The sequence below is a fragment of the Microcebus murinus genome, chromosome 19 (assembly GCF_040939455.1).
Source record: "Microcebus murinus isolate Inina chromosome 19, M.murinus_Inina_mat1.0, whole genome shotgun sequence".
Lineage (NCBI taxonomy): Eukaryota > Metazoa > Chordata > Mammalia > Primates > Cheirogaleidae > Microcebus > Microcebus murinus.
Window position 1 is genome coordinate 26,990,238 of NC_134122.1, and position 24,884 is coordinate 27,015,121.

Consider the following 24,884-nt stretch of genomic DNA (forward strand, 5'->3'; position numbering starts at 1 on the left):
TTTCTACATAATTATAACATCTTATATCCTGATCATTTTCTTTCTTAATAGATGTAAGCATTTTCTCAGCCATAAAAAAATTCTTTATGAAATGAACTTTTAATGAGTACATAATATTTCTTATAGGTATCCTTATTTTCTGGATATTTCAAATTTTTCTATGGCTATTACTGAATATCTTTATGGTTTAAATTATTTTGTACACTAGGTTCGTAGAATTACTGAATCAAAGGTATTAATGTTTTAATGCTTCTGATATATATTGCTAAGCTGATTTCTAGAAAGATTTCAGCAGTTTATGCTTCCTGAGTTATGAGTCTTTCTCATTACACCCTTTCAAACATTGTGTATTATTAGTTTTGAAAGGCAAAAAGTGGCATTTAATTTTCATCTCTGCTCTTGTTGATTAGAAACTTATTTTCTATGTATCAGTTCTTGATAGTTACTATATTGTGTTTGTTCACATCTATTGCCTATTTGTATCTTGAGTCTGACATTGTCCTTACCTATTTTGTGAGTTCTTATATCTGAAGATCATTATTAATATTTTTCTTATAAGCATTTTGTTTATGAATATCTTTCTATAACAAGTGTCTTTTTTTTTTTTTTAGATTCATCATTTTTTGGATTTTGTGAAACAGATTTATAAGGAGCTTCCAAAAGTAGTGGTATGTTTTTACTATGGTTTAAATTTATTACTTTTTTCCAAAGGGATTTTTGAACAGTTGAAGAAATAACTAGGGTAGGGGGGAGATGCTGACTTTAGAATAGGGGATGTTTAGTGATGGCTAAAATCTAGGTTGATCTATTTGGCTTACTTATTTTTTACATAAAAACAATATATTTTTGTAGAAATTTTGGAAAAAATCAGAAAATAAATCCATAATTCTCTCACTTGAAGCAACCACTGACATTTGAGGTTTTGTTTTTGTTTTTCCTTTTGTGCATTTTAAATATGGTTGAACTCACAGTCTTAAAGACTTTTGGGAGGTGGCATAGATTTTCAGTATTTTTCTATATCATTATAAATTTTTTTCAATATTGTTAAGAACTCTTTACAAGCAGTGCTGCAAGGTGAAAGTATATGGAATAGAAGAGGAAAATCTCCTACCCTGTCTCATTCTTACTTATTAGATGTGGCTGCCGTCACCAGTTTGGAGCACCTTCCAGACTCTCTGGCAGTCATAATTCTTAATGACCACATAATTTTCTGTCGCATGCTTCTACCTTGGTCCTTTCCCTACTGCTTGTTTTCCCAATTTTCAATATTTTACTATCACAAATAATGCTTTTGTAAAAATCATTGTTTATAAATCTGTTTATGTGTCAGAATTTTTTATTTTAAAGATTTCTTTTTAAGCTTAAAGTTTTTTTTAGATAACATATGGTAAAATTGATTCTTTCTGGCATTTTAAGGATTTTAATCTGGGAACAATGTATAAAACTTAAAATTAGGTACTTTGAGTTGTCATGTCCTGTCACTTGCCCTTCTGTCAGAGCCTGAGAGCTGCTTTTCGCATCTGCCTTGTTTAACATGAAGCTAAAATTCCACTGAGAATGAAGGATGAAAGTGAGATCCTGGCTTTTAAAGATGTCCTCTATGCTTTGCTTCTGTTCCCTCTTCGATCTCTATTTAGAGACTATCTGAAAAGTTAATTCAGTAGGAACTAGCTCCTAGTCTCTTCATTAGAGGGATGATGGAGTACATTCTTTCCTGCTTCATTGTGGTTTGTATTAATACTTCATCTTTTATTAACCAGGAAAAAAAAGAGTAGAAAATATTTTAGGCAAGTTTTTTTTTTCTGTTGCTGAAGGGAGAGAACATTGTTCCTATTGTGTTATCTGTGTGGTCTTGAGTAAAAAGTAAACATTTAGTGTGTGTTGGTTTATACTTTAGGGGATTGGTGAATGAATGGCTGAGGCCAAGTACTGTGGGACTGGTGCAACGTAAACATGTAGAATAGTGTCGTTTCTTCCTCCAAATGTCAGGTGCATTTTATGAAGGAATACTGTGTTTTACTTTAGAAAGAACTATTTCTGTTCTTTTTTTGTAGAATCGCTACTTTGAGAACCCTCAGGTGATCCCTGAGAACACAGTCCCTCCTCCAGAAATGGTTGGTATGATAACGACGATTGCTGTGAAAGTCAATCCCGAGCGTGAGGACAGTGAGACACGAACAGTAAGTGTCTCGTTTGTTTTGCAGACAGTTGTTTCTATCCGTGGCTCTTGTAGTTGAGATACTGACTTACAGACCACTTAAGTTTTTTCTTTTTTTTCCTTAAATACGTGGAGGCATTTAAGCTACATAAACAAACATACGCCTGGCAGAGCGTCACTGGTCCTGCTGCGCAGCCTGGAAGTGGTAAAGTGAGCTGTCCGGGGGTGTGCTTGATGCCAGGCCGTAAAGATAAGATCGTCTTGGAAACCCAGGCTCAGCTGCTGGGAGGAGCAGCAGGCGGGCTCAGGGCCTCTGCTCTGTCCCTTATCCCTGAGTCTTTTAACATTAATAGCATCCCTATAACTGCAGATAAAATTGCAGTTCAGTGACTGAGGATGTGGGCTCTGGGCAGAGAACGCCAGCATGGTGTCCCAGCTCTACCACTCGGGTTTTCTGACTCTAGGAAAGTTTATGATCCTGCGTTCTGACCTTATTTTCCCTCTCATTATCTGAAACACCTGTCTCATGGAATTTTGTGAAGGTAATGCTGGTATTAGCTGCAGGTAATGTCTTGTATCATATTTGTAGTGTCTGCCACATAGGTAACATGTACTGAGCATTTACTATGACAGTTTTTGTGATTGAATTAAGAGTCTTTTATCATCCATATTTGTTTTACTGAAATGGTTATACATAATGTTTCACTTTGTGCTAGGATGAATAAGAAACCAAATTGTGAATGAAGCTTTCATTCTTTCATTCTTCTTGAATTAGAAACTTGTTTTCTGAGTATCATTCCTTTGTATTTCTCTTTTTCCTTGTCCGTTCATATCCATTGCCCAGTGCCCATTTGTATTTTGTGTGTCATTTTCTTTACCTGTTTTAAGAACCCTTAATAAGACTAATTTTTTTATATCTATGGTAAGCATTTTCCATTTACAAATATCTTTGAATAAAATTGCTGGGTAAATTGTGTTCTTTGCTGTTCTTTTAAGTAAGTAAAATAATAAATACTAGTGATTTGAATCTCTAAGTTATGGCATTTTCTGGAAGTTTTTACTACTGATTATGTAGGAAAACATAAAAACCTTTTATGTTAAGTGCTAGTTTTGTGTACTTGGTTTTGAACACAATTTGGATCTTTCATTGCAGATATTTACAAAGATGTGTCAGTATTTTCCCTTCCGTCTAATTCACTAGGGGTGATGCTTAATCTTGGACACTGGGTGGGGCTATTTTCAAGGCCACAAGGATAACCACAGTCCCACCTGTTTCTATCTTGTAGCATTCCATCATTCCAAGAGGATCACTTTCTCTGAAAGTGTTAGCAGAATTGCCCATTATTGTTGTTTTAATGTATCAGGTATGTGTATTGCTTATTAGTTTCTTGACTTCTTTCTTTATGACAATATTATGTCTAATTTTCTGTGGCAAAAAGTTTTATATGGTACACACATGCTAACTAATGCAATGATTCTTTGGTACATCAAATTATTTTGCTACAGCAGAGTATAGAAGCGTGAAAATCTGATATGTTTGCTTTTTAGCTCTACAAACTGAACATCCACAATGTTGTTGCTGAATTCGTGCCCTTGATCATGAACACCATTGCAATTCAGGTGTCTGCACAAGCCAGGTGAGATTTCACTGTAGCTAGCTGCCACTATGCTTTGATTCCAAGTAAAAATACATTTGCTATGGCCATTCTGTTTTTTTTTTTTGAAACAGAGTCTCACATTGCTCGCTTTATTGCCCAGGCTAGAGTAAATGCTGTGGCATCAGCCTAGCTCACAGCAACCTCAGACTCTTGGGCTCAAGCAATCCCACTGCCTTAGCCTCCCGAGTAGCTGGGACTACGGCATGCGCCACCGTGCCCAGCTAATTTTTTCTATATATATTAGTTGGCCAATTAGTTTCTTTCTATTTATATTAGAGATGGGGTCTCACTCTTGCTTAGGCTGGTTTTGAACTCCTGACCTCAAGCAATCTGCCTGCCTCGGCCTCCCAGAGTGCTAGGATTACAGGCGTGAGCCACCGTGCCCGGCCTGTGGCCATTCTTAAGATGGGAAAGTTATGAATGATAAAATTTTGGTAAAATTACATGCATTTTTGACTTTTTGAACTTCTGTTTCAATGATAGTTATGGCTATTTTAGTTTTTTATTTTGAAAATATGAGATAATATCCAGGTTTCTGGTTTCTTGTAAATTTAGAAATATATCAGCATTACTATGCTCACCTGATATTCATGGATATCCAAGCCTTTCTCACATTCAAAGCTTTGTTCTCACTGTTCCTTTAAGCATGAGTGCTAGAATGTTCTTTCTCCCTTTGATTCCCCCTCACCCATCATCTCTGAATAGGCTATATGCATCCTCTGAAGCCTGACAGTGAAGACTTTTCTCAAACTTGATAGCATTCCTCCAGAAACCATTTCACTTACTCTTGGCTTGGAGCCTACATGGCTGAGTCATTTGAGGGCAGGACCTGAGGAGGGTCAGCTCTGATCACCTGTATGGCCCTTGTGCAGTGTCTCGCATTGAGCAGATGGTGCACTGATTGTCTCTGCTGACTGAGGGGGTCTGTCTAGCACTGATTTTCTATAAGTGCTATGGAATGGTTTCGCAAACTATTTGAGTTTTGGCTCTTAAGCCCTTTATGTTACTTGGAACTGCATAGAAGTGTAGAAGCATTTACTTTTGCTGCTGTGCTGTTCTGGTCTGTGTAGAAATCAAACAATCTCTTGGGCTTAGTAATTGTTATAGGCTTTTAATTAATACTAATGTTGCCCAAAGTGAGAACTAATATTGTAAATTTTATTCATTTCTCATTCAGGCAACATAAGCTTTACAACAAGGAGTTGTATGCTGACTTCATTGCTGCTCAGATTAAAACGCTGTCATTTTTAGCTTATATCATCAGAATTTACCAGGTAAGGTCATGGACTTTTGTTTTATGTCAGATTTACTGAGACATAATTTACATATAATAAAATTCACCTTTTGTGGGTGTACAGTTCTGTGATTGACAAATACTTCTAGTTGGTAATCACCAACACATCAAAATGTAGGCTATTCTATCACTCTCCAAAATTCCCCATATACATTTGTGGTCAATTTCTTTCTTCTACCTCTAGTACCTGGCAAACACTGATTTATCTTCAGGCTCAATAGTTTTATCTTTTCCAGAATGTTGTATAAATGGAATCATATAGTACATAGTTTATGTAACCTTTTGAGTCTGGCCTTTTTCACTTAGCAGTAATGCTGAGATTCATTCTTGTTATTTTATTGGTAATCCATTACTTTTTATTGCTGAGTGGTTGTCACTGTTTTTGCTTGGCAGCTTTAACAAAATATCATAAGCTAGGTGGTTTAAACAACAGCAGAAATTCAGTTTTTTGGAGCCTGGAAATCCAAAATTAAGGTTCTAGTTTCTGGTGAGGGCTTTCTTCCTGGCTTGCAGACAGCTGCCTTCCTGCTGCCTCCTCAAATAGCAAACAGAGAGAGAAAGGGAGAGACATTTCTCTCTATTCTGCCTTTTATAAGGCCATAGTTCTATTGGATTAGGGCCCCATACTTGTGGCCTCTTTTTTTTTTTTTTTTTGTCTTTTGACACAGGGTTTCTGTCACCTGGACTAGAGTGTAATGGTGTCATCATAGCTCACTACAACCTCAAACTCCCGGGCTCAAGGGATCCTTCTGCTTTAGAGTCTTTTTTTTTTTTTTCTTTTTTTTTTTTTTGAGACAGAGTCTCACTTTGTTGCCCAGGCTAGAGTGAGTGCCGTGGCATCAGCCTAGCTCACAGCAACCTCAAACTCCTGGGCTCAAGCGATCCTTCTGTCTCAGCCTCCCAAGTAGCTGGGACTACAGGCATGCGCCACCATGCCCGGCTAATTTTTTCTATATATATTAGTTGGCCAATTAGTTTCTTTCTATTTATAGTAGAGACGGGGTCTCGCTCTTGCTCAGGCTGGTTTCGAACTCCTGACCTCGAGCAATCCGCCCGCCTCGGCCTCCCAGAGAGCTAGGATTACAGGCGTGAGCCACCGCGCCCGGCCTTGCTTTAGATTCTTAAGTAGCTGGGACAAGAGGTGTGGGCCACCATGCCTGGCTGATTTTTCTATTTTTTGTAGCATCAGGATCTTGCTATGTTGCTCAGGCTGGTCTGAGCACCAGCCACCGAGCCTGGCCCTTATGAGCTCATTTAACTTTAATTACTTTCCAAAGACTCTGTGTCCTTGGACTGTACCCCGTCTCTATAAAAAATAGAAAAATCAGCTAGGTGTGGTGACACGTGTCTGTAGACCCAGCTACTTAGGAGGCTGAGACAGGAGGATTGCTTGAGCCCAGAAGTTTGAGGTTGCTGTGAGCTGTGATGATGCCACTGCACTGTATCTAGCCTGAGTCTGTTTCAAAAAAAACCCAAAATGGAACATTTGGTTTAAAAAATCTAAATAGGTACCCCTTGATATTTTAGCCTGCTTGAGTTATCTTGGTGAATTTCCTTCTTAAGACCCCTCAGAACGAGATTGTGATTAGAGTTGTCTCTGGTTCATTGACTACTTACTAATGGAATGACTAAGTAAAAAGTATTTACTTTTTTAAAAAAAACTTGCCATATATAATTGCCCTCCTTCCCCTAATAGTGAAGCAATACGTAGTCCCTGTTGAGAGTTGGGAAAATACACAAAAGTACAAAGAAGATACCTATAATCCTGTGTAAAAGAAACTGCTATTTATGTGGCTATACATATTTCCAACGTGGCATTGTACACACCTGCACACATATATTCTATGTAAAACTTTCCGGATACTATTTAGTAGGCTTGCTACTTCATGAGGGTTGTTTGAATGAAGCTGAGTCTTATTGAATTTTTCAAAAGCTAATACAATTGGATTTTTCTTAACGCTTACCAGTCAGTGAAACTGTTGTTTAACTGCTTATTTTTCTAGGAGTTGGTGACTAAGTACTCTCAGCAGATGGTGAAAGGGATGCTACAGCTACTGTCAAATTGTCCAGCAGAGACCGCACACCTCAGAAAGGAGCTTCTGATTGCTGCAAAACACATCCTCACCACAGAGCTGAGAAACCGTACGTCCGTCTCATCTCATCCCATCTCATCTGAAAGCTGGCATGAGTCCCGCTGCCCTCTAGGGGGACTCGGCTGTGCTGCCGAGCGTCCACGTGTCCTTGCTTTCTTGATGGCTATCTTGGGTTTATTCTTTCCCCTCTTTACTACTCCTCTCCACCTCCCCTCTCTCTGATCACTTGTCCCTCTCTCTCTGCTTGTCTCTTTTTGCCTGGCACCCAGGTTCTCTTTGTCTTCTTAACAGTCATAGTTAATGTGATTATTCTTGGCATAGCTTACACTCTTGAGTAGCTTTTGATACTTCACTCCCTTTGCATATAATTTTGAAGTTGCAAATAGTCATTTGCTTCCACACTCAAAGCTAGCAATCTTTAAAAGGTGAGCAAAAAACTTTTTATTCTCCATGCTGTGAAAATGACAGATTGGTTGTTTTTATGGCACAAAGGCTGATACTTGCTTTTTGCTAATCTGGTAGTTATACTTTTTTAGTTAATCATATTGTTTTATAATCTTTTAGTACTTTGCATATTTGATATGTCCAAAGTGCTAGGTTGAAATTATATCTTAATTGTTTAGAGATGATAATTTTCCTCAATTATTTTTCATATTAAAAGTTCTGTTTGCCACAGTGTGTAAATCAGAGCATTCATAAAACTGAGATTGGGCTTCCTTACATAGTATTTAAAGATGAAAGGAAGGATAGTTTGAGTGCTTACATATGAGTTAATACAGTAAAGCTCAAGTATTTTTGTGCTACTAAAATAAATATTATAGTGTGATTGTTGCATGTGGATATAGCTGAAAAGAATATAGATATTTTTAAAACACTTTTGTGAAATTCAACATATATAGCAAAGTGCACAAAAGAAATGTACAATTTTACCAAAAATAACAGAACAGACGCCTGCCTGAGCATCACCCAGGTTGCAGAATAGACCTCTAGAGGTGTCCAGAGCTGACTACCATTTGACTTGTCTGTGGCGACTTCCTTTGCTGTTTATGGTTTCTCCTGTGTGTTCATCTCAGAACAATATCAAAATAGAATTTTAAGTGGAACATTTTTTAATCTGTTTACTGAAGTGGATGAGTTATGCCTCAAATGCCATTCTCAGGTGACTTTTCCAGTATTCCTGCCATGCGAGTAAGGATTTTGGAGGTGTTTTGGGGACCTGTGTAGCAGGAGGCTTCTGCTGTTGACGTGCTGACAGGTTACAAACCTCTATCATGCTTACCAGGTAACCCCTGTTCCATCACTGCACAAGGAGGCCCCCTCGTGAGGCTATAGGCCCCCTTGTGAGGCTATAAAGCTTGGTTTTGATCTGTGTTAATACCAGCTCCCCAAGATTGCTGGGTTCCCGAGCTGCTACTCTCTGAGGTTTGATCAGGTTAGACTTGTTGAATTCAATTCAGCTTTTAGAGTTTTTGATTTTTTAAGTCTCTTTACTGGTTGGCTTATTTTTTTTTGTTGTTTTGGTGTTTTTTTTAAATATATTATAGGACACTTTTTTTGAAGCCCATTGTAGTTCCTAGGACTTAAATAGGTAATAGCATTATATCTCAAAAAAGTTTTGATTGAAAGAAACATTTAAATAATTCTGCTAAATGTTAACCATGATTATCATAAAATACAAAAAATGTATGTTACAGTTAAAATTTCTACATCTACTAACATTTTCTCTTAGCCTAACTTCTTTAGCATCTGAAAAAAAAAAGTATTTATCAGTAACCCATTTGCACTAATTCTGAAGAGCCAGTGGTTTGAAAAAACCTGAGTGTTCAACAAGTTCCACGTTTTCCCAGAGATTCTGATTTTGCATCATGGAGAGGATCTGGAAACCAGTGGCTGTAGAGTTTCTTGTAACTTCTCCCTTTACTTGCAGTTTATACTCGTCCTTTAGCTGGTCTTGCAGCGTTTGGTGTCTGAGCCCTTTGCATCCTCCTGTGCCTCCTTCCTCTTGGCCGCTTCACTAAGGACAGGGGCGTTCCATCCTCAGACCACAGAAGGGACTGCTCTTTGCTGCTTTCATTTGGCTCCTCCCTGCACTGCCCTGCTTTGGAAATTACCCGGAGATGTGCACCTTGTCCCTCCGCTGTATATATTTCTTTTATGTCTTTGACCTTCAGTAGCTATTCGCTGATAAAAAAAAATGTACTTTATTAGACTTATTGAAGAGTTATTCTAGAACCTAAGCATCCTTTTGGATGTTTGTAGCCTGAATTCCCCCAAAGGAGCATGGAAATGCTGTCGATGCTGTATGCACATCCTCAGAAGTGTGACTTGTCCCTGAGTGGCAACCAGCTGTTTCTTTGGAACCCTGGTTGGGGAGCAGAGAAAGTTTGAGGATGGTCCCACCTGCAGGATTAGAGCAAGAGAGGAGCCCCAGTGAGATTCTGGTCAGCCTCGTCAAGGGAGTGGGGAATTATCACTCGGGACCCAGGCCTATGAAAAGGTTGTAAAAATTCCTAGACCTCTGTAATTTAAATTGAGAAACATCCTTAGTTTCTCATTATGACTAACCATAAAACCTTTAAGATATATGACTTCAGGGTGGTAGATAAAGGGGCATTTAGGAGATGCTGTCCCCTTCTCTGGGTTTGAGTGATGGTGGCAGCTGTTTCGGACAGTGGAATGTGCCTCCAGTGAAGTATTGAAAACGAGGTCTCTGCCAGGGCACACAAAGCTCACTTCATTCTCTGACACTGGCCGTGACCCTGACTGCATCTTCGGTGGTGGCTTTTGTGGCTCAGCAAAGCCTCTGCCTTACAGTGAGACAACTTGTGCATCTTTCTGGTCTCCTCTCTGCCCCTTTTCAGGCCTGGATTGCATAGCAGACTGCTACTGTGAAAGCACTGTGAAGTAATTTAATGCATAATTGGTTTTGTTAGTGATATATGCAATGGGTATTTGTCTTCTAGAGTTCATTCCTTGCATGGACAAGCTGTTTGATGAATCCATACTAATTGGCTCAGGATATACTGCTCGAGAGACTCTAAGGTACAAGATTAAACGAATGATATCTGGTTGGTTAAATGCCAGGGGCGATGATTATTGGCACTTAATGTTATGAGTGTGACAACAGACACATGCTGTTGGGCCTTGACTTGCCCATTGGATTATTTAGAATTACAGGATTTTTAGAAAGGCCGTAGGTTGCTTTTTGTGCCTTAGCTTAAAGGAAGGAATCAAAATAATTGTCTTGACTTAAATTATAGATAAAACTTTATCTGACTTTATTAATTTTTTTGTTTTCTATATAATTCTTTTTTTTAAAAAAATTATAAAAAAATATTTGACTTGGCTTGATGGCTCATGTCCATAATCCCAGCACTTTGGGAAGCCGAGGTAGAAGGATTGCTGGAGCCCAGGAGTTGGAGACCAGCTTGGGCAACATAGTGAGACTCCATCTCTACAAAACATTTAAAAAGTTAACCAAGGTGTGGTGGCATGCACCTGTAGTCCTAGCTGCTCAGAAGGCTGAGGCAGGAGGATCATTTGAGCCCAGGAGAGTTCAAGCTTATGGTAAGCTGTGATGATGCCACTGCACTCTTAACCTGGAGGACAGAGTGAGACCCTGTCTCTTAAAAAAAAAAGAGAGAGAAGGCTTTGAGCCATTTAGTCATATATCTGGGAGAGAATAATGTAGGGGAAGCAGAGAGCATGAAACATGTTCTAGGTGGTTATGCCGTCCCAGTGGTGGTGTTCCTGGGGCAGGTAGTGACACACATGGTGGCCTGCAAGCATGGCCACGTGGCAATGAGCACTAGTGGAGGTCTCTGCCCACAGGCCCCTCGCCTACAGCACACTGGCTGACCTCGTGCACCACGTTCGACAGCACCTGCCCCTCAGTGACCTCTCCCTCGCCGTCCAGCTCTTTGCCAAGAACATCGACGACGAGTCCCTGCCCAGCAGCATCCAGACCATGTCCTGCAAGCTCCTGCTGAACCTGGTAGACTGCATCCGCTCCAAGAGCGAGCAGGAGAGTGGCAACGGGAGAGATGTCCTGATGCGGATGCTGGAGGTAGGGCCCTTCTGAGAGGCAGCCCCCACCCCAGCTCTCTTGATAACTTGTGCAAGGGCTGTACCGACAAGTTTATGGGGCGACTCGATCGCCAAGCTTGATCCCGGGAGTTAGACCATCTGGGTTCAAATCCCAGCTCCCCCATTTACAGCACACTTGGGTGTGCTTAGGTGAGATGCTTCCCTTTTCTGTGCCACTTTATTCATCTTTTAACCATAATCAGAGTGTCTGCCTCATAGGATCGCTGTGAAAGTTAAAACAATGCATGAAAGCTCTTGGCATATTTCCTGAGAGTTATTTTCTGGGGTTGTAATGGACAAGTGCTAAGTTAGCTGTTGACATCTCTGGGGAGATACCCAGGTGAGTGCCTGGGTGAGGATACAGAGTAGTTCCCGAGGCCAGTGGGTGACAGTGGTGGGCCTGGAGGGATTAGGCCAGCAGTCCAAGGTGAAATCCGGGCCCTGCTTGTCAGGCCAGTTGCTCAGCTTTTCTGAGCCAGACTCTTCACCCATAAAATGGGGACAGTAATTGGACAGAAGACAGAATTTCTTTTCCTTTATTCCTGGCTCAAAGGAAGTGCTCGGACATTACCAGCATTTCCCCTCTTTTGTTAGGAGAATAAGCAGAACGACATCAGCAGGTGGTTTCAGTGTCATCTTATTTTTCTGTCATCCAAAAGGGTAGTTTGGCTCACTGAATAAGAATGAGTTTTATCTTCTCCTTCAATTTTCTCTGCCCACTAGGTGTTTGTTCTCAAATTCCACACCATTGCTCGGTACCAGCTCTCTGCCATCTTTAAGAAGTGCAAGCCTCAGTCGGAACTCGGAGCCGTGGAAACAGCTCTGCCTGGGGTGCCCACTGCCCCTGCAGCTCCAGGCCCAGCCCCCTCCCCAGCCCCCACTCCCGCCCCACCCCCACCCCCACTTCCACCCCCCACCCCAGCCACCCCTGTGACCCCAGCCCCCGTGCCTCCCTTTGAGAAGCAAGGAGAAAAAGATAAAGAAGACAAGCAGACGTTCCAGGTCACAGATTGCCGCAGTTTGGTAAAAACCTTGGTCTGTGGTGTCAAGACAATCACCTGGGGCATAACATCTTGTAAAGCACCTGGTGGTAATTCTGCTCTTGAATTATTTACACAAACAATATTTTTAATAAAGTGGGCTTTATTCGAGTTAACTTAATATGCTATCTCTTTTCCAGAAGCTCAGTTTATTCCCAACAAGCAGTTACAGCCCAAAGAGACACAGATTTACATAAAACTTGTGAAATATGCAATGCAGGCTTTAGATATTTATCAGGTAAGGAATTGCCCTCAAACCAGCCTGTTGCATATGGAAAATGCCTTTTAGATTTAAGATGTTAGTGAGATGGAATAGGCCTTGAGACATCTGTTATTATTTGGGTGGTCTGTGGTATTTATATACCTACCTTTGCTTTTGTTCTGCAACTTAGTGTTGCACTTACGGTGAGAATTCTTATATTTAATAAAAGTCTGGATGAGTGCATTTTGTGGGGCAGATGGTATGAATGGAGTGCAATAGAAACATAAGATTTAAGTTTACTCATTTTTCTGATCTGAACACCTAAAGTGTTTTTTAAAAAAAATTATTCTGTAAAATTAAGGTGAGAAAGAATTTAAAAGATTTGGGCGGGGGGTACATTTATTATCTAATTCAAGTGCTCTATTTTAAGTATGCATCTGATCTGATTATATAATGGAATATATTCAGAGAAGTTCAGTTTCAAGGCCTGTTGGTGTGGTTCTTTCTTTTCCTTTTACTAGGTCCAGATAGCAGGAAATGGTCAAACGTACATTCGTGTTGCAAACTGCCAGACTGTTCGAATGAAGGAAGAGAAGGAGGTGTTGGAACACTTCGCTGGTGTGTTCACAATGATGAATCCTTTAACATTTAAAGAAATCTTTCAAACTACAGTCCCTTATATGGTGGAAAGAATCTCAAAAAATTACGCTCTTCAGGTATAAAACTCCTTTTTTTTAATGTTCTTTCAACAATAACTTTGCAGTTTTTTATGGGTTGAATACTTCGTGATTGATTTAATTTGAGGATTTTAAGAATAATGGGCCGGGTGCGGTGGCTCACGCCTGTAATCCTAGCACTCTCAGAGGCTGAGGCAGGCTGATTGTTCGAGGTCAGGAGTTCGAAACCAGCCTGAGCAAGAGTGAGACCCCGTCTCTACTATAAATAGAAAGAAATTAATTGGCCAACTAATATATATAGAAAAAATTAGCCAAGCATGGTGGCGCATGCCTATAGTCCCAGCTACTCGGGAGGCTGAGGCAGCAGGATTGCTTGAGCCCAGGAGTTTGAGGTTGCTGTGAGCTAGGCTGACGCCACGGCACTCACTCTAGTCTGGGCAACAAAGCAAGACTCTATCTCAAAAAAAAAACAAAAAAACAAAAACCCAAGAAAATAATGAACCTAAGGATGTGCTTGCAGAGCAAAATTTAGAGAAATATTAGGCTGTAATGTTTGAAAAAAATTTTTCAAAAGATCCGGATGCTTTAGACCAGTTCCTTTCATTAGGAGAAATTAAATGTGTATTAATTGTAGCCCTCGGTATTTGTGAGGGTGAAATAACAGATTAAGTACTTGAATCAAGCTGTTCTTCTCAGTGCTTAGCAAATCCATTTTTTTACTTTGGTGGATAATTAAATGTCTTGGAGTGTCTGGTATAGGTTCTGTTTTGTTTTGGAAAAGCTCATTACTTTGTCTTAAAGCTGTTTTGAGGAAGGAATTATTTTTGTCACGTGCATCTCTTGTTTTGATAGATTGTTGCCAATTCCTTCTTGGCAAATCCTACTACCTCTGCTCTGTTTGCTACAATTCTGGTGGAATATCTCCTTGATCGCCTGCCAGAAATGGGCTCCAACGTAGAGCTATCCAACCTGTACCTCAAGCTGTTTAAGTTGGTCTTTGGCTCCGTCTCCCTCTTTGCAGCTGAAAATGAACAAATGCTCAAGGTAAAGTTCATTCATATTTAAGTGCCAAGTACTTGTATTCAGGGATTTTTTGTTGTTGTTTCCTAATTCTTGTTTTCACTTTTGAACAGAAACTGTAGTGACTGTTTTTATGTGTAAAATGCTCTTTGAATTAATAAATATTTGCAACAAATAAGGGCCAAGTGTGAAAACCATTTGATGTGTTTCTAAGCAGAGCTTAATTTCTTTATCTGATGTCTTAATATGAAAAATTCAGAACTCTTCTGGTTAAGTGTGCTGTGATGTTGTTAGTGTTGTTAAAACTCATTTTCCTTTTCTGGATTATAAAAGTAAAATAAGAATATATTATTCTTAGGTGATGCAAAAGAACATTCTACAAGGAAAAAATGTCTTCATGTACCTCTAATCCAAAGAGAAACAGCCTACTGTGTGACAGTTCTGAACTGATTACACCAACCTTTACTCGGGTTTTGTGTCTTCTATATTCACATTCTGTACAGCAATATGTATGCAGCACATTTCAGGACTATTTGCTTGTTTTTCCCTTTTAAATCAAGAGTTCTAATCAGTTTGTGTTCCTTTATTAAAATCATCTTAGAGAAGATGTCTCATCACATATTTTTCTACATGACTAATCCTATATAATTGAATCTCATCAGTAATTTGATTCTAGCAAGTGGCTAAAACGTATATTGCTCACTAAAAGTAGCAGATGGTGGAATAAAAACCTTATAAAAATGCACTTCCACTTGTGGCAAAATATTTTAATTCTTATTGAAAGTTGACTATTATCACCAGTTGTGTCTAAAGAGAGATGTTTTTCCATAAGGGAAAATTTGAAGATGGAGGCAAGGTCCTTTCTTTATGGAGTAGAGGTGCAGATGGTGGTATAGAGCCCCAGTGTGTGCCATTTTCTGTGGTGTTTTTCAGTTATGTAGTAATCTGTTAACAACTTTACATTACTTTTGTATTAATATAAAAGGAAGGCTGGGCACTGTGGCTCATGCCTGTAATCCTAGCACTCTGGGAGGCCAGGGCGGGCAGATTGCTTGAGGTCAGGAGTTCGAAACCAGCCTGAGCAAGAGCGAGACCCCGTCTCTACTATAAATAGAAAGAAATTAATTGGCCAACTAATATATATGGAAAAAATTAGCCGGGCATGGTGGCGCATGCCTGTAGTCCCAGCTACTCAGGAGGCTGAGGCAGGAGGATCGCTTGAGCCCAGGAGTCTGAGGTTGCTGTGAGCTAGGCTGACGCCAAGTCACTCACTCTAGCCAGGGCAACAAAATGAGACTCTTGTCTCTAAATAAAATGAATGAATGAATGAATGAATGAATGGAAAATACTCAGTTTTTTAAAGATATAAAATATTTAGTCATAATGTGTTTTCACATAATTCAGTATCTTCAAATAACTAATTTTGCCAACATTAGATACAAATATATAGAACAAGAACACAAAAAACAAAATAAAACCTAACAGGACAAACCCAATGTTAGAATATTGGTCAAGAAAAATATTCAGGGAACAAATTTCATAGAACTCTTTGCCAAAAAAAATATAGTTCTGTAAAATAAATATATCATGCCATATTCAATCATATATAGTAATAAATTTGGAACTATCAGTGACTAAACCAACAGTTTACAGTTCACTTTAAATATACATGCAAAAAGATTTTACGTTAAACTTAGCCTGTAATATGTCAAAAAGCAGGATTTGAAGTACAAAATAAAAAGCCAATGTGATTTAAAGTGTTAAAGTTACTATGATGTAATAAAGTGATTTTATTTCAATTAAAGAATTATCCATATAAACATATTTTTCCATTAAGTCTTCTAAAACTCTATAATCTCAAACATCTTTTGAGGTTCTTTCACACTTTGCCTACATCTTATTTGATTGGTAGTGCAGTTTTTATTCCTATAGGTAACTTTCTGCATTTAGATTGTTCTAGGAAACAGGCTTCTTTAATCTTGTTGACTATGTAGTCCTATAAAGGAGTGACCCTACCCATAAGAACCACACAGACCGGTGAGTTCCTGTTGCATGTCGCCTGTACAACATCATGTAACTGTGGAGTAAGAATAAATGCTCCTTTCACAGCTAAACTGGTAGAAACCAACATATACTTTAAGAGAAATTAATTTGAGTCAAATAAAGGTTGGAAAGTTCTTGTTTTTTCTTTTGGAATGAACTCACCAGAATTGCCTTTCATTGCTGTTGGATTGCACTGATGCTTTGGCTCTAGTCTGAGGGTATAGACTCTCCACTAATCTGCCTTTTCTCCACCCTGCAGCCTCACCTGCACAAGATTGTGAACAGCTCGATGGAGCTCGCACAGACCGCCAAGGAGCCCTACAACTACTTCCTGTTGCTCCGGGCACTCTTCCGCTCTATCGGCGGAGGCAGCCATGATCTCCTGTATCAGGAATTTCTGCCTCTCCTCCCCAACCTCCTGCAAGGTCAGAGCAGTGACTGGTTGCCTTTTAGTCTTGTGTGTGTGCATGTGTCTGGCTGCCTTTGATTGCTGGAGTTCATCCTCTGCACCCCACGAAGGTCATGGTTGTGGGGTGGGATGTGTGTGTGCCGTATCTCACCCCCTTCTTTAAAGGCAATGGGACTTTGAAGGGAGCCCTGTTTGGGCACAGGTTCTTCCCTCCCTACTCAGCATTGAATGGGATTTAGAAGGTTTTAGGTACCTGGTTAGGGCTTGGTTGTATTTTTGTAGTATTTGGTAAGCATCTAGAAAGAAAGTGGTTTCTAGTGGTTTAGTAAGATCAGGATCCCTAGACTGAAAGAGAATCAGAACAAAAAGGAAAAAGCAAGTTTACAAAGCTGATTTACAGTCAGTATATATTTTCATCTAGTTTCTAATCTGCATAACAAGGATCCTGTAATTCCTATATAATTAGGAATGCTCTCAAGATACATAGTTAAAGGGGATCTTGAGCCCACTGAATGTTTATGGAGTATGAACTGATTGGAAACATTATCTCAGGAATTAATCTTTTTTTGGTAAATTGAGCTCTTGACAGGGGATTGACTTTCTCATGTATTTTCTTTGCAAACTCCTTAAAGAAAAGTGGCATTATATACTCAGAAGGCAACTGGGACATACTTGAATATGTTGAAATAAAATGAGCATTTAAAAAAAATATAAAAATAAAATAAAACATAAATAAAATGGCCATAAATCTGCCATGGAAGGGACTTCATGTGGCCCATAATCAGGGTCCATATTTAACCCCATCTCTAGTCTCCAAGACTTTGTTGTCCTTAGTCTCATTTCTTTCTTCTTGTCTTGTCTGCTGTCCCTAAGCTTATTTCTGCCTCCTAGTCTCATTAAAGCTGATCCTGTGCTGGGAACTTAGCCCTGTGCCCTCTTCTCGTCACCTTTCCCATTGGATTCTGTCTCTGATTCTGCTGCCTCGTGGTGCTTCCCCTGACAACTCCTCTTCTCTCTCTCTCTCTCTCTCTCTCTCTCTCTCTCACTCACTCACTCACTCACTCACTCACTGTCGGTCTGTGCTACGCAGGAAGTGCCCACTCTCAGTCCACTGTTACATGCCTTTCTCTGTCTAGCTGGTCTCCTATCCCTCGGTGGGTAGGGCTCAATGAGGAAGGAACTCAATAAATCCTTGATTATCCTGGTGAACTATGGGGAGTTTGACTTATAAGGAGGCGGTTCCTCTCCATTTATAATAAAAGTTGATTAAAAAAAATATTTATGTTAGAGCATAGACCTCAACTTGGTCTACTGGAAGCCTGAAAAGATATAAACTTTGAACTTTGAGGTGAAAGCATCATTTTGAAGTCTGGGTCTTTAGGTTGGGCTTAATAGTATTCATGATTTTTAAAAAAGATAACTTATATTAAGTTATAAGGATATACTATAATAAATTACTATTTATAATAATTACATAAGCCTGTTGTTGCCACTACAAAAGAGATCATTAATGCAGTTGTAGAACTGATTTAACTAATAGGACATATTATTTAAAAGGGCACAAAAAGTCTTTCTATAATCTTGTTTTGTGTTTTGTTTTGTTTTGTTTTTTGAGACAGAGTCTCACTCTTTTGCCCGGGGTAGAGTTCCATGGCATCACTGTAGCTCACAGCAACCTCAAACTCCTGGGCTCAAGCGATCCTCCTACCTCAACCTCCTGAGTAGCTGGGACTATAGGCTCAAACCACCATGCCTGGCTAATCTTTTCTATTTTTAGTTGCCCAGCTAAATTTTTTTCTATTTTTAGTCGAGATGAGGTCTCGCTCTTGCTCAGTCTGGCCTCGAACTCCTGAGCTCAAGTGATCCTCCCAACTCAGCCTCCCAGAGTGCTAGGATTACAGGTGTGAGCCACTGTGCTTGGCATATCATCTTGTTGATGTTTACAACAGGTGGATCAGTTATTTTGTACAGTTAACTTTGGCATGTGTCTGGAAAGTAACTTCCCTCTCTGACGCTCTCACACCCTGTGTCCAGGACTGAACATGTTGCAGAGCGGCCTGCACAAGCAGCACATGAAGGACCTCTTTGTGGAACTGTGTCTCACGGTACCCGTGCGGCTGAGCTCTCTCTTGCCCTATCTGCCCATGTTAATGGATCCCTTGGTGTCCGCACTCAATGGGTCTCAGACGTTGGTCAGCCAAGGCCTGAGGACTCTGGAGTTGTGTGTGGACAACCTGCAGCCCGACTTCCTATATGACCACATTCAGCCTGTCCGCGCAGAGCTCATGCAGGTAAGTCCCGTTCACTTGAGCACCAGCAGGGGCATTGGATGCTCACATATCTAGTTTTTGCTGAGCAGCTGCGGCTAGTTGTCCCTATCATTGGGCTGTCTGCTAGATGGAGTGGTGTGACTTTGCATTTACTTTGTGAATCTGCTAATGTGTTGAAAGATATAAGGAAATACTATAGATCGTGAATGGATATTTGTTGTGTAGTATTACCGCTTTTTCAGAGAACTTTCACAAGTGTTACATTCTTAATAAATTGATGACTTAAGAGGCAGGTGTTAGGTTACTATATGGCCACTGTTGCTTCCAGCACAAACCTTTCTTTATTCATGAAAGATCTTCCATTGAATAATAAAGGGATGTGGATTCCAAAGGGAAGGAATAGGCCTCTGCCCACCCCAGCTTAAGAGACAAAGAGCAGCTAATAAAGGAGGTAGTTTTGCAGATGCTTATATATTTATTTGTTTATTAAAGTTTACATGTAACAGTTAGATTTTTCATTCATGTTTTGCTGTTACTGGTTTTTGATGTGGTTGGTAATTGTCAGAGGGTTAGGTTTTCTGTTTATTCACCTGCCCGTTTAGTGTAGGGTATTTGACCCCAAATAGGGGTTGGAACAGCAGCTTTATATGATGGAGGCTAATAACTCCTAGGGGACAAGAGGCTGTGGACAAGCTGGATTGGAGACCACAGCTTGGACTTGGGGTTAAGGTTGGAAGACTTTCTCTGCTCATCCTGATTTAGATCTTGGGTTTCATCTAGCCTAGAAGAAGATGGAATAGGGGGTGGTGGGTTACAGTCACTCTCCCTGCTGGTCACATGGGGATTGACAAGAGCCTGCCTTTAGAACAGCACTGTTGGGTCTAAAAGGCAGACCCTGGTCCTGACAGTGTGCATGAGCAGCATGTGGGAGGAGGCAGAGGTGGGTTCTTGGGCCTTCCCTCCATGAGCAGATGGCCAGAGAGAGAGAGAGAGAGAGAGGGTCAAGGTGACAGTCACCCACCCTACAGAGGAGTGGCATAGTGTCAGTCTCTCCCGGTCCCATCAGCAGCTTAGGCTAAGCTTGTTCTCAGTGCCACCCCCTCCTGGGGGAGTGCAGCAGAAGTCCCCTCTCCTGAGGATTCACAAGGATTGGGTGGGCCAAGCGAAGGGGAGGGGACCGAGACTCCACCTTACCAATGCTTACTGAGGAGAAGCCTGCTGGGATCTACAGGAACATAAGAGAAATTGGAATTTTGTGTGGTTTAGAGAAAAGTACCAAGATTTTATGTTAAGTTTGAATATTGCTAGACATGAATATTTGACATTGTTACAGAAGGTGATTTAAGAAAAATAGACTTAAATTTGAACTATGGTAATTTTTAGGACTTCTGAGAATTTAGGTGAATAAAGTGGGGAAATTTCCAGAGTATTTTTGGGACAGTTGAGTGTGAGTATTCCTTAGGCGAAGGTACATGTTACCTAATTTATTCCCTGTAGTCCTGTAATGCAGGTGTCTTTATGACCCATGTTTTTCCCCTTTGCCATCCTGTAAAATTTGAAATGTACAAGATAATTTATGTGTCATATTTGTAAGTTGTAAAGCCTAAAGATAGAAATAAAAACCTGAGTGCTCATGATCTAACTCCAGGACTGGAACTTGGCCAGCTAATTGCATCTACCTCTGTGCTCTTCCCCTCCCATTTTGTATTGTATGTGCCTGAACAACACATTATTTAGTTTTCTTGCTTTTGAGCTCTGCAGTATTTATAATGTGCTTCTATTCATATCATAGGAGCGTGGAAGAACATTTATATTTATATATACATTTTTTTGCAAAGATGTAAAATTTCCTTGGAAGGATATACAAGACTAGTAACATTGGTTTCCCCAAAGAAAGGGAAACTGTGTTTTGGGGGACAAAGATGGCAGGAAGGATTGTTGCTCTGTAGTGTTTCATCACTTTCGAATTTTGATTTGTGAACTATGTGAATGTTTTATCTTGGGAAGATTTTAACAAAAGCATGCTGATTTTTAGGCTTTGTGGCGTACCTTACGCAATCCTGCTGACAGCATCTCCCATGTGGCCTATCGTGTACTTGGTAAATTTGGTGGCAGTAACAGGAAGATGTTGAAGGAGTCCCAGAAGCTGCACTATGTTGTGACGGAAGTTCAAGGCCCCAGTATTACAGTAGAGTTTTCCGATTGTAAAGCATCTCTTCAGCTCCCAATGGAGAAGGTAAATTTGGAAGTCTTTGGGGAGCTTTGTTGAAGATACTATGTTTCATTTTAAGAAAGTTAATTTTTATTTGAAAGTATATAAATAAGACATGCTTTTTTTTTTTTTTTTTTTAAGACATGCTTTTTTTTTTGGAGGGAATTTCTAACTTGGAGTAGAACAAGGTTTATCTGGTGATCAGAGCGATTAGCAAGGGGCTCTGAGAACACTGGGAGGCTGGGGGGTGGTGTTGCCCTGAGAGTCTGGGACACTTGAGCAGTCCCATCTTTCTGGATGACTGGGAGGTGATGCCAGCCCATCCTCACCTTGAACTCAGTCTCTTAATGCCCAACAGGCTTTACCTCAAGTGTTGGTGAGAACCCAAGTGTGTTCCATGCTTGTCTCTCATCCCTGTCACCCCCAGCACCTTGTTTTCTTCCCTTCTTTGTGCAAACCTAGCTCATGCTCTCTCCTCCTGGCTCTTATCCCACTGGAGACAGCTCTTGGGTCTCTTGCATGTACTTTCAAAACTCCCATTTTATTGTGTAAAAAGCAAATAAACTGTCCCCAACATTTTGCTGGCATATTCGCTCTGCTCCCTTTGCTTTGTCTGTACTGAAAGCAATTTCTCCACCACCTCTCTCCCCTAGTCCTGTTAGTGTCTTCATGTTGTCACATTTGCTTTTTCCCTTGTCATGTCAGCAGCCCTTTTCTGCAATGTAGCATAGCACTTGTTACTGTGCCTTTTCAGAACAGTTATCTGGTTATTGTATGCTGGGTATTTTTTAAGGATATCATAGTATCCTTTTAGGTGCATCTGAGCGACTGGATGTTTCAGTGAGCTGCGTGCCTGCTGGGCCCTGAGCCCCTTGAGCCCCTGGCCTATGTGTCCCGGGACCACTCTGAGCCCTCCCTTTGCTCTGGCTAACTCTGCTCCATCTGTTGCATCAGTTTGCAGCGCTGGGCATTTTTCCCTCTCTGTTTAAGAAGTTTACTCATGCAGTGGGTTCTATGGGGTTTTTGTTTTGTTTTGTTTTGTTTTGCTGGAGTTTACTAAACATTTGAGGGGGAGGATACCGTTATGGTAAGCATCACTTTGGAGTTGTTTTCTGTCATCTCTGCCTGTCCCCCACTTCTTTAAGCATGTCCTTATTCCCAGTCCTCCTCACCTTTGCCCTCTCTAGCTTTGGGGCAGGTGCAATCTCAAGCCTCTAACCCAGAACTTCATCAAAATATTCCCCAAATCAACTTTCCTCCTAAGAGAATTTCCTCCTATATTCTCTGTCTTTACATTGAAAAAATTACTCTAGTGAACAGCCTCATGCCTGTAGCACTTTCCCATGTCGTAGGTAATTTCCTTGAGAGGATTCTGTTTGCTTTGGTCATGTCAGTGGAAAGGTTGGTATTAAGTGAACACTAAGGCATCTAACTTTTATTGGACATCTGTGTGGACTGAGCAGAGCAAAAAAAAAAAATCTCTTTAGAAGTAATTTTACCCAAAAGCAACTAAAACATGGAAGAATTTAGGTTTAGAAAATAAAAGTCTTTGGACCCTTTCGGAGATTTACCATGGTACCTGTTGAGGCTTCTTCCCAAGTAGGACCTGTAGGCGGGAGTGGCCAAGTAGCTAAGGAGTTGGCAGGGAAAAGGGAAAAATTCTCTTGGCCAAGCCAAGTGCCAGTGAATTTCCATTAAATAATTCTGCTTTTGGCACATCTTACAACCCTTTATTCTTTTTTTTTTTTTTTGGCATATTATGGGGGTACAGATTTTAAGGTTTCAATAAATGCTCATTCCCCCCCCTTTATTCTTTTTGTTAGGTAATTGGCTCATAGGTTACATTGATTCTTGAAAATAAAGTTTTTAAAGTCAATATCACCTATTTATTAACCATAACGGACCAGATCAGAGACAGTTCTGCAGAAGGACTAAGATGCTCATGGTGGACTCACGTAACAAGGAGCCATTGTCACACTCACGTGACTATGTGTGCCGTGTGCCCCTGTACCTGGGATGGTCTGGAGGACAGGGCCTCTGTCCCTGTCTTCACCCTCTCCTGGTTCCTCATACAGGGCCTGGGTGAATCTTTAGTTATTTTGTTTGTTTTTGAGACAGGATCTCACTCTGTTGCCTGGGCTAGAGAGCAGTGGCATCATAGCTCACAGCAACCTCAAACTCCTGGGCTCCAGTGATCCTCCTGCCTCAGCCTCCTGAGTAGCTGGGACCACAGGTGCACATCACCATGCCCGGCTAATTTTTCTATCTTTTGTAGAGAGGGGTCTCAGGTTGGTCTTAAATTCTTGGCCTCAAGGAGTCCTCCCACCTCAGCCTCCCAAAGTGCTAGGATTACAGGCATGAGCTACCATGCCTGGCCAAGTCTTTAACAAAAATTAGTTCTTTGATATATATGCATGTGATTATCTTTAAAATTAATGTGTTAGCTATTTAAAGGCTTCAGATTTTGTATGTGTGTCATAGTGCCTTCCCTCCCTTCTTGGTCAACCTAATGGAAATGAATAGGATCAGAATGTGTATAGCTATGTAGGTTTTCTGAAAAAGTTAATATAAAGCTTTTTTTTTCTCTTTTAAAGAGAGAATTTAGTAAGAGCTTAAGAAAGCTATCTTTCAGTTTTGAACTTAGACACAGGAAAGTCTGTGTTCTGCAGAAACTTCATTCTCATTAGGACCTTGATGAGTGTGTGGAAGACACAAAATCTTGTTTAATCCAGCAAATCTACCTTCTGAGCTCACTTAATTTCTCTAATCTCCTCTTGGCTATTTAAAGCTGAAATTATTGAAGCCAGACACAGCAACTCATGCCTGTAATGCTAGCACCTCAAGAGGCTGAGAATCGCTTGAGCCCAGGAGTTCATGACTAGCCTGGGCAACACAGCAAGACCCTATGTCTAAAACATTGGGAAAAAAATTAGCAGAGCGTGGTGGTTGGTATGTGCCTGGAATCTCAGCTATTTAGGAGGTTCAGGTGAGAGGATTGCTTGAGCCCAGGAGTTTGAGGCTGCAGTGAACTATGATTGTGCCTCTAAATAGCCACTGTACTCTAGCCGGGGTGACAGAGTGAGACTCTGTCTCAAAAAAAAAAGAAAAAGAAAAAGAAAAGACATTATTAAACGCCATCTTACATTTTAATTTGAACTGTACAATTCTTTATTTCATAATATTTCTATTGCCTTCTCCAGAAGTGTCATTTGGTAAATTACCTGTTAGACTGTATTGGCCCACTGTGCTCTCTCAAAAGAAAATATGTGTTAAGAGTCTTCAGGGTGCTGCAAATGCTTTCAGTGAAAGCTTTTCAAAATCATTGAATTTCGGTGCAAGCTGTATTTTCCGCGTTCCTTTGCAGGCCATTGAGACCGCTCTGGACTGCCTGAAAAGCGCCAACACGGAGCCCTACTACCGGAGGCAGGCGTGGGAGGTGATCAGGTGCTTCCTCGTGGCTATGATGAGCTTAGAGGACAACAAGCACGCGCTCTACCAGCTGCTCGCGCACCCCAAGTACGTCAGTCATTTCACCCTCTGCGATGGGGTGGACCTCACTTCAGGAATTAGGGATACAGAGAACCTCCCAGGCTTCTCAGAGTCCTAATTTATTGGCTGTGCACGTATTAGGCAGAATATATTTGATGTCTCTTGAACCACTGGCTATCAGTATTCAGAATGAAATTCATATTTGAGTCCAGCTGTTGCTGACCTTAAAGCAG

The 24,884-nt window shown here is 40.5% G+C and overlaps 1 protein-coding gene across 13 annotated transcripts in view; it reads left to right on the plus strand.

The window, feature by feature from the left end:
• TRRAP (transformation/transcription domain associated protein) overlaps positions 1-24,884 on the plus strand; it is a 115,941-nt gene that overhangs the window by 11,698 nt on the left and 79,359 nt on the right. For 11 of the 13 annotated variants that reach the window (XM_075995297.1, XM_020281534.2, XM_075995301.1 and 8 more), the window contains exons 7-22: positions 612-668; positions 2,055-2,180; positions 3,445-3,522; positions 3,707-3,795; positions 4,994-5,090; positions 7,114-7,252; positions 10,167-10,245; positions 11,035-11,269; positions 12,013-12,379; positions 12,470-12,567; positions 13,053-13,247; positions 14,061-14,252; positions 16,531-16,696; positions 18,715-18,971; positions 20,986-21,186; positions 24,527-24,678. In XM_075995297.1, coding sequence (XP_075851412.1) covers positions 612-668; positions 2,055-2,180; positions 3,445-3,522; positions 3,707-3,795; positions 4,994-5,090; positions 7,114-7,252; positions 10,167-10,245; positions 11,035-11,269; positions 12,013-12,379; positions 12,470-12,567; positions 13,053-13,247; positions 14,061-14,252; positions 16,531-16,696; positions 18,715-18,971; positions 20,986-21,186; positions 24,527-24,678 — 2,528 coding nt within the window. The remainder of the gene's footprint in view (positions 1-611; positions 669-2,054; positions 2,181-3,444; positions 3,523-3,706; positions 3,796-4,993; positions 5,091-7,113; positions 7,253-10,166; positions 10,246-11,034; positions 11,270-12,012; positions 12,380-12,469; positions 12,568-13,052; positions 13,248-14,060; positions 14,253-16,530; positions 16,697-18,714; positions 18,972-20,985; positions 21,187-24,526; positions 24,679-24,884) is intronic. The other 2 variants (XM_075995294.1, XM_075995300.1) reach the window with 1 other exon arrangement.